The sequence below is a fragment of the Sprattus sprattus genome (genome assembly GCF_963457725.1).
Source record: "Sprattus sprattus genome assembly, chromosome: 12".
Lineage (NCBI taxonomy): Eukaryota > Metazoa > Chordata > Actinopteri > Clupeiformes > Clupeidae > Sprattus > Sprattus sprattus.
This window is the reverse complement of record NC_137910.1, coordinates 13,431,716-13,441,715: the sequence shown is the minus strand read 5'-3', so window position 1 is coordinate 13,441,715 and position 10,000 is coordinate 13,431,716. Positions and strand designations below refer to the sequence as shown.

Genomic DNA, 10,000 nt, shown 5'->3' with positions numbered 1-10,000 from the left:
GTAAGACTGTGTTAATTCAACTCGTGTTTGGATAAAGGCGGGGTGGCAGAAGACCCCTGGTGTGTGGACACAGTAGGACACAGGGGGAGTTGCTGGAGGTGGTGGCCATGTTTAAGACTGTAGACAGTGGGGGTAGAAATGCATCTGGACGTCACTTCACACTCCTTAGGGAAGCCTGTAAACGTGCTTACTCCTAAAACACACACACATCCACCATTACTGTCAACACCTCCCGCCCCTGTTACAGCTCGCCCTCTGTTGTGATTAACCCCTCCCCCTCCCCCTCCCCCTCCCCCCCCCCCCCCCCCCCCCCCCGCCGCATCAGTGGACCCACGCAGACATTACCGCCACGAGACGGGCTGGAGATCAACCCACTCCACAGAACAGCACACAGATCAGGGCCATCTAGGAGTGCACTTGCTACAGTGAACATGTCCTTTAACTTAGTGTCAAATTCAAATCAACAGGGAATTGTGTATGGTTTTTTTTAAGTCACTGAAATTGAGGCCTTGAGAAAGAGGCCTCTGATATTATGGGGTGGGAGGGGAAGCTCACCTGGTCTGGTCTCCACGTATTGGCTGAAGGACTTGAGCTGCGTCTTCCTGACGGTCGAGTCCTTGTTGAAGACCACTGGGCTGCGCAGACGCTCCGACGCTCTGCGCAGACGTTCTGCTCGCAGCTCCTCCGCATTGCTCTGTGGGCACACACACAAGACGGCGTATGTCAACAGAGGACACACACTTACAGACACGTGCCTACAGAAAGACACGTCGTTTTCAAAACGTGGTGACTTTTTAAACCAAAAGTTCTCTTTAACACTCCCGCCATGCATCTCTGATAAGCCTCCGCTCTACAGACAAACAAGAAATGTGTTTAAAAATAAATAAATGAATAACAATAAAAAAAGAACAAGACGACGTGGTGAAAAATGGCAATTAAGTCGACTTTCAACAAAAGCCCCAGCCAGAAAATTTATTCAGATTATGCAAATGAAAAGCGCTATTGTTTTCAAAGTGAACATGTGTCGGAGCTGTGCGCCCACGACTCCCTATCAACTTCATATTGAAATGTATTATGATGAGTGCGGCCCAATAAGCCAAGCGGAGTGGAAAGCGAAACGACGGCTTCCCGAATCACGTTCTCCTCGCGACGACAATAATAAAAGGGGAAACGTGTAATAAAGTTCACAATTAGCGTACACGTTCCACTGCTCGAGACCGAGCAGGCGAAACATTGTTAGTGCCAGCGATAGTTCAGCACCATGTGTACAGAATCAGACTGCTAATAAAGACCACACACACACACGCACACACACACACACACACACACACACACACACACACACACACACACACACACACACTGTGTGTGTATTCTGTCTTATTTTCACAAAACAATTTGGGAATTAAAGCCCGCCTGGTGATAACTATGCATGTGGTCTTGTCAGCTTTTTAAACTGTCAAAGAGACGGTGTCAACAGTTCTCAGGGCTTTTTATCCAATCAGTTCATGTACTTATTCAGACTGAAACTGGTCTTATTAGTTGACTCTGAAGCGCTATTTGCACAAACTGCTATTATAGATGGCGGTACAAATGTATTCTTCTAAGGCCAATTAGACTTTCAGTTTCTCATTTAAGACTGTTTTAAAAGTCTGGGCACTTGGGCAGTGGGAAATTGAGCTATTTTCTAAGAGTCCCGGTCAAAATGGCGGCTCTTGGGTTTTCAGCATTAGTAGGCCCAAGGCGTTGCGAGGTGTCTGATGGGAAAATGGCTCTGGGATCGACTGTTTATTTGCCTCCAGAGAATCCCCAAAGGTCTTCACCTTCCCTGAATCAGCTCATGTTAACCTTCAAACGCAACACACCAAATTCACACGCGAGCCCACTAGACCTCCAGTCTCCCTGAGGGACCCCCCCATCCCCAAACCCTCTCCACCCCTCTGCAGCCTCCTCCTGAACACCTGCCCCCTCGCAGGCCCCCTCTTTCCTCTGGAACGGGGAGATACCAGGGCTGTTCCCGCATCGCGATCTGCCCTCCCTTATCGCTCATCGCCGTCATCATGATTGCAGCGGTTGGGTATTATTTTGGCAGAGGTGGGGTTTGTGTGTGTGGGGTGCGAGTGTGTGTGTGTGTGTGTGTGTGTGTGTGTGTGTCCTGGGCCTGGGATGCGTGACTAATGGTGCGGTCTGCTGCACGCTGCAGCCGGTTATCACGCGCAGGCAAGGCTGCGGCCTCCCTCCGCATAGAGACAATCGCTAATGAGACAGGAGCGCAGGGCTCCCGGACCATTCTACCGCCTCAAGGGGTTCTGGGATAGCAAATCCTCCGGGGAGGAGAACAGTTTATCCTCCTTTTGTAAAGTAAAAAAAAAGAGAGAGACAGAGAGAGAAAAGGCAAAAGGAACGAATGAAATACTGAATGGCTCCTTTGGTAAATCTGCCTAAAGTGTGTTCTTAATATGTTTTGTTTTTAGTGGCTCAGGGAGAAAATGGATGCAATTCTCTGGAGAGGGTGAGATTTAGAAAAATAAAGCGGCTAAATAAAACACTGGCAGTGAAAAAAACAACAATCACAGAAGAGAAAATGTCATGCATGGAGAATATCATTAACGTGACACTATAGTGTGTGTGTGTGTGTGTGTGTGTGTGTGTGTGGGGGGGGGGGGCTAAAAAGTAGCACTGTGGCAGAACTGAGAAGTCGTCCATACTTCTCACAGAGATCCTCACATCCCACCTCTTCTGAAATTACAACATAAAGGAGTACACGGGGAAGTGAGAGACGCAGAGAGAGCAAGTGAGTGAGAGCTCCTTTGTAATGAAAGAGAGAGACGCACAGAGACAGAAAGAACAGAGCAAGAAGGAAGGAAGGATGAGGAGAGAGGCGTAGAGCCTAATTGAAAGCCTCTTATGACATCCCTTGCTCTGGCTGCATCAGGTTGGGTATCAGCTTGGCAGGCTGGTCCTAAGCCTGACAGCTCTAACCAGGGGTACTTAGCAGAGAAAACAAACACTGTTGATTTTTTTTTTCTCCCCACCCCACCCTCCTTTGCAGAGCCCCTGCTAACCGCTGAGGGCTTGGCAATATCACCGAGATTAGTCCGACAAATCCTGCTATGAGCCAGTCTGTCTTTGGGGACGAGATGGAGCCCCCTCAACCCCGTGCTCCCCCATCACCACACACACACACACACACACACACACACACACACACACACACACGCAACGAACAACCCAAGTTAGTCTTAAGCCTAAGGGAGGGCAGTGGTTTTGTCCTCTCATCAATCCTGGACTAGGATTCCTGAAATGCGTCGCTGAGCAACCACTATGCTAACCATGGAGGGAGCGGGCGTTCAAAACGATAGTCTCTCTATCATTTACAGAGGGTAGCTGTTCAACAATGCTTCCAGGAAATGCACTTGTGTTAAGGAAGAGTCTTAAAGTACTACTACTACTACTACTGGAGCCAGTATCTTATTAAAGGAACTGGACCTCGGAGCCAAATGCATTGGGGCCAACATCTTTATCTGATGTGTGCTGAAGTGGGCATGGCGGCCGGCGTGGCTCCCCTGATGTCTGAAGCAGTGTGGCGGGGAGAGCCCGAGCTCTCTGTGGCTACTCTTTGTCTGAAGGGAGAGCCTGAGTGGGGATCACTTTCAACACCAGCGTATAGGAAACTGGCTAGCTACAGGGGGAGAGAGCAATGAAAGTCATTGTCTTGGCACATCAAAGCTGTCCCCGTACATCTGGTTGGAGGAAATCCTTTCCGTCAGCGGGGTGATCCAAAAGGGAAAAAACTGAGACAGAAGGAGAGAGAGAGAGAGGGAGAGAGAGAGGGAAAAAAAGAGTGAAAGGAGAAGTGCGCAGGTGGGATGAAGGGGGCCTCAAACGTGACTCACAGTCACCACCTGGGGGCTCTGGATACAAGAGGATGCCCAACTCCTCCCCCACAAAAAAATTGGCACTCTGGGAAAACAGATATATACACACATCCAAACACACACGCGTACACAAACAAACACACACACACACACACACACGCACACACGCGCACACACACACACACACACACACACACACACACACACACACACACACATTTACCTACACATAAACGATTCTCTCCCCACTTCAACCAAAACATCTCCCATCAGGTCAAGGTCTTTAGCCTTTGTTGTACAACCGCCCCACCCACCCTCACCTTGATGAAGCGAACCAGTAAATCTGTGATCAAAGCTCTCTGCTCTCTGCTCTCCACCATAAGCAAAGAGGGAAGAAAGAGAGGGGTGGGGGCTTTTAGGTTCGACGGCAGACCCCCTTTAAACAGACATTTATGAAATCCATGGAACAGATGTCAGGGTTGCCATGCGGCACCTCGGCTGTCGATACTCGCGAGGCCGCCGCTGGAGCCTCTGCGATGCTTGACTGCTGAAAAGGTCAGACTTGATGGGACGGTTTCTCCGCAGCCAGTCAGCCAGGGTGTAATTATGCCTGTGCGTGCGTGCGCTTGGGCTTTGCACCTCTTCAGGTTTTTTTTTCTTTTTCTTTCCAGGGAAGCATTGAGCTAATAAACGCAGAGTAGTCAAACGGAGGAGTGCATAAAGAATCAACTGGAGGTGAGGGGGGTCAATGCAACTCAATGTATTTGATTGACCTCGCAGGCTGCGCGGTCAGATAGCGCCAGTGAGCAAGTGAGCGATTTTGTGTATGTGTGTGAGAAGAGAAAGTGAATGTGTGGAGGCTTCTGTCTGAGTTAATGTTTCCAAAAGTAAATGTGAGTCTGTGGTTTTAGGGTGTGTATACAAATATTAAATATGCGTGTGGGTGTGTTTATGATGGGTAGTGTGTGTGTGTGTGTGTGTGCTTGAAAATATGTCTTTTTGTCTCAGATTTTTTTGTGTTAGTGTTCCATGACCTGTGTCTATGTGTGTGTGGGCATGTGTGTGTGGCATGTGAGTGTGTGTGTGTGTGTGGCATGTGAGTGTGTGTGTGTGTGTGTGTGTGTGTGCGTGTGCGTGCGTGCGTGCCCGTGTGTGTGTGTGTGTGTGCGTGCCCGTGTGTGTGTGTGTGTGTGCGTGCCCGTGTGTGTGTGTGTGTGTGTGTGTGCGTGCGTGTATACACATCTGTATTGTGTGTACCTGCTCCTGCTCCAGGCTCTCTGTGGGGCTGATGGGGGAAGTTGTGGAGGCCGTGAGCGAGGAAGAGGAGGATGATGACGAAGGAGAGCTGCCTCCCTGCGGCCGCATATCCACCAATTTCTTCAGCTTCAGGTCCACGTGCCGGCTGTTCAGCACACCTGCAAGGGTCGACAAGCAGGTGAGAAACAAACAAACAACAAAAAAACAAACAAACAAACAAAAACACATGCATAAAACACAAACCAAACCCAACACAAACATCTACACAGGAACAGCACTGTGAAGAATGAGGGCACATAACAATGACTGTAAAAAGTCATTGGGACAAACACACAACCACAAACGGTACACAGCCGGCATGAGGACACAAGGAGACTCTATGACAGGGCACGATGAGAGGGGGACAGTGAGGCGGTGTGCCCATGGAAACCCTTCCTTATTTCCACATGAATACGGAGAGGAGATAAGGAAGCGATGGACACGGATAGCCCTCAGCGCACAATGGCAGGTGGCAGCGGTGGCATCTGGTAAAAGGAACGCAGCGGCGGCGGCAACAAAAGCGATGAATATACAGGAGCTGATAGGGCTGGAGGATATCGCCAACAGGCAGAGAGGCAGAGATAGTTACAAGCTGCTGGGTAAACTTGTGCGAGGAGATGTCTCCCTGCGACATGACAGCCCTTTCCCTTCCTCCCTCCCTCCCTCCCTCCATCCATCCATCCATCTCTTTCTCCCTTGGAGTCTGTCCATCTTAATCTTTGTCTGATGTTTGTCGTATTTTCCTGGGCACCCTGGGCCATCTCAAACACACCTGGTTGCTAAGATACCCTCTTCAACCAGCGCTGTTATGCCGTTTGAGTTCAGTGGGGAATTCCAAGTACGTGGTTTCGTATCAAACCTGTGGAAGTTAACTCTGAGTGAAGTGGTAAACCCCCTGATAGAACAGCCCTATGGTTGTTTTCCTAGGAGAATGAAACCATAGGTCTCTTCTATTAGGTGATCTACCACTTAATTACTTAACTCACCCAGGTTTTATCACTAAACCATGTCCTTGGGCTACTCCCCTGATGTGACCAGCCCTCCTTTCCACTTCTCTGGTCTCTCTCTCTCTGCCGCCACTCCTCCTCTCTCTGCACTACCACTGTTTGACCACACGGTGAGGGCTAGCCAAAAGTGCCTGGCACAAAGAGGGTTCTGTTGGCTTTGTGTTCTGAGGGCCAACATTCCGGAACCCTCGTGCTGGTCTGGTCTGGTCTGTTCCGTTCCCTCTGCAGTAATCTCGCCTGGGCACCTGAAGCCAGGACCTGGGCTCTCTAGCGTATTCTCTTTCTCCTGTTTCCCCCTCTTTTTCTACCTTTCTGCTCTCTCTCCAACTCAGCACATTTCAATCCCCCTCTTTCCACCCCCCTCCCTTTCCCATTCTCCTCTCCCCCTCCATTTCAATCTGCTCTCCCTCCATTTCTATCCCTTTCTCCCACTCTTCACATTTTTTTTCTCTCTCTCTCTCCCTCCCTAAATTCATTGTGCCTACCCTCTCCACTCTCTCTCTCTCTCTCTCTCTCTCTCTGTCTCTCTCCCTCTCCCTCCCCCCCTCTCTCCCTCCATCTCTGCTCCAGCTGCTCTGTGAAGCTGCGGTCTCAGGCCTGGTGCTGGTGGCTCTGGCCTTGCCCTCCCTTGGCCCTCGCTGTGCGCCAGGAGCCGGGCCGTGCCAGCGCACTGGGCCGGGGGAGATGAAAGAGCAGGAGGGAGGCCGTTTCATCTGCAGCCCCCCCTCCAACACACACACACACACACTATATGCACACGCCATCCGCACAAACACACACCAAGCCTTCCCAACACCACGGGATGCATTTATCACTCTATGGCAGGGCCTCGATAAGGGAGGGGGGGGGTGGGGAGGGGTTAGGGGGTGAGGGCGACTGGGGGTGTCCCAAAGTTTGCCTGCCTACAAAACTGCCTCAAATCTCTGCAAATGAAAGGCAGGGAGGAGGGGAAACTGTGTAAATACCAGCGAATAAAACATCACAGGGGAAGGCAGGCGGCGCGAGCAGCACGGGCCGGTCGAGGATGCTGGGAACTTCAGAGCGGACACAGCCGAGCCCTCTCCGCCAATTTGGGCCAGAAACGGGCAGATATGTAAAGCGGGGAGGCATTAACGGGAGAGGCTTAGACGCCAAAGAATAATTTCCCCCTGCACGGAGTGGAGAGAGAGAGCTCGTCTCTGTTGAGTGCGTCTCCCTGCCAACTCGGCAATAGTGGTGATCAACAAGTAGGTGACAGGAATCACAACCAGCCTGGGCAACGTAGAGCATACTCAGCAAAACTGTTCATTGTGTGTGTATGTGTGTGTGTGTGTGTGTGTGTGAGAGTGTCTGTGTGTTTGTCTGTATGAGAGTCTGTATGTGTGTGTGTGTGTGTGTGTGTGTGTGTGTGTGTGTGTGTGTGTGTGTGTGAGTGAGAGAGTGTGAGTGTGAGTGTGTTTATGTGTGTGTGTTGAGAAAAAAAGAACAGAATAAAAGAAAAAGTGTAAAATAAATAACGAGAAACAAAAGAGGGGAAAAACAAATAAACTGAGATATTGGCACTTCAAAGTAAGAGAGACAACTCATGTCTCCCCTGTTGGCGCAGGCATGGCTATCTCATATCTGCAGGAAAACTGCAGTGAAAAACAGCTAATTAGTTACCTCCCAATATTTACAAAAAGTGTTTTAATGCACTTAAGATGTTTTGTTGTCTGTAAAATGTTGTGCTGGATTTTAATTAATATTCAAAGTGCTGAAAAGCAAAAAAAAAATACAAATGATCAGAAGCCTTCATGAAAATAAAAGCGTAAACAGGCAATGGTTTTCTCTTCAACTAGTAGGACATCTTGCGAAATGGCAGCCTTTGAGTGACACCAGGCTCATGTGTGTTAGATGTGCATAGTGACGCAGGTCAGCAGGAATGTAAAGGTTAAAGGTCCGGAAGTTAGGTGTCAGGGGAGAGGAGTTAGTAGTGAAAAGAGTTTATAAATGTGAAAAGAGTTCATAAATGTGTCAGCAAAGTACACAACACAACAGAACAGACCTCTGATGTCCAAGTCCACCACCTTGGCTAAATTAGCGAGGACAAATTGGGTACATGAACTATGACCTCTATGCAGGTCCATGCACTTGTCCCAACACAAGATAATGATGAGCCAAAAGACCTCTAAGAAAAAGAAGTTAAGTTTTCTCTTGTCTGGTTTGGTTTGGGGTTAAGTGGCAAGGACTTGGTCTAGAAAAGAGGTCTGTTCTATGCTTAAGGAAGCAAAAGGACATAGGTACAGTCACAACATAACACAACCACGCAGGCACACAGAGCACAAAGACAGAGCACAACCACGCACACAGACACAGACACACACACACACACACACACACACACACACACAAAGACAGCAGAACCACGCACACACAAACACAGACACAGACACAGACAGCTTTGACAGGCCATGCACAGGCAGCCCAAGTGAAAGCCCCATTACCCAATGCTGCTAGGTCACTGGTTGGGTTAGTAAGGTCGTCCTCCATGACGTAGGAGTACTCAGGCACCTCCTTGGGGTTAGTATCTACGACATCATCAGCCATGGCCGGCAGAGCAGCAGCAGCGGCAGCAGGAGGAGCAGTTGCAGGAGCAGGAGCAGGAGCAGGAGCAGCTGCGGAGGCAGGGGCCCAACCACCTGCAGCCACTTCTCCTGCAATGCTCTGATTCTCACCACCACCACCACCGCAGCCGCCGCCACCACCATCCTCCTCCTCACCAACACCACCTGCTGCCTCACCATCCACCAGATCTGTGAGAACACCGCCAGGGCGGTGGAGAGAGAATGAGTGCATGTTAGAACAGAGGGATAGGGGGGTGGGGGGGGGGATCACCCATGCTACTGAGAAATGTTAGTTAGCCTAACGAAAGAAGTGCTGATGACATTAAATGCCCGTGTAAGAGAACACACACTAATCATCTCGCTGTAGGCATCAGATGGGCACTTAACTTCACACAAGTGACAAACACACATACACGCACGCTCTTTGGTAAGGGCTTACAGACACACTGTAGAACCATTCCATAACCAACACAGGACGATGATGGAACACAGACACACACACTCTCTCACACACACACACACACACACACTGATAACTAATCCTGGCTACGTCATCATTATGTTTTTCAACACATTGTAACCCCACTATGAAAAAGCCCCATAGCCCTGCTAGCGCTGGGGTTTAAGACGTGCGTTTGATCCACGGCGGCCATATGTATATGTATGCATGTAAACCCAGCCGAGAGCACTGGTGTGAGGCCTCTTCAGCCGACACATGACCCAGTTCTCCTCTCTTTGTGTATCTGACTAGAGATGCGCGGGATGGAAACGTCCAGATGCGCTCTCCTCCATCTCTGTGCTCTGCCAGCCTCTTCAGAGCCTCTCTTCCACATCCGTGAGGCTCCCAATCCGGAGCGCGGGCCCTCAGCTGGCACGGCCTCGGCTTACGCCGCGCGCTGTGATCTCTTCATATTGATCTGATTCAGTTGTACAGTTAAGTGAGGCAGAGCAATCTCCAAAAACACACACACACACACATACACGCTTCTCTCAACAGGCATGCACACGCACACACGGTGCTACTGTAGCTTGACTTGATTAAAATGTGTACACACACCAATAAAAACAAATACGAAAAGGAACACAGCACTGCTTCCCAATGCTAATGCATACTTTGCCCAAAGAAAGCAAGGCTTTAAAAAGGAATTAGTTTACATCTAAAGTGTACAAGCTAACTAGCTTGCAAATAATAGACTTACTTTGCAATGAACAAAAAACCTTCAGTTGGCTGATTAGC

General features: G+C 49.6%; 1 protein-coding gene across 1 annotated transcript in view; it reads right to left on the bottom strand.

The window, feature by feature from the left end:
- ehbp1 (EH domain binding protein 1) overlaps window positions 1-10,000 on the bottom strand; it is a gene marked incomplete at its 5' end in the record, with an annotated part of 62,662 nt that overhangs the window by 34,656 nt on the left and 18,006 nt on the right. The window contains 2 exons of the mRNA XM_080849091.1: window positions 556-694; window positions 5,136-5,293. Coding sequence (XP_080705217.1) covers window positions 556-694; window positions 5,136-5,293 — 297 coding nt within the window. The remainder of the gene's footprint in view (window positions 1-555; window positions 695-5,135; window positions 5,294-10,000) is intronic.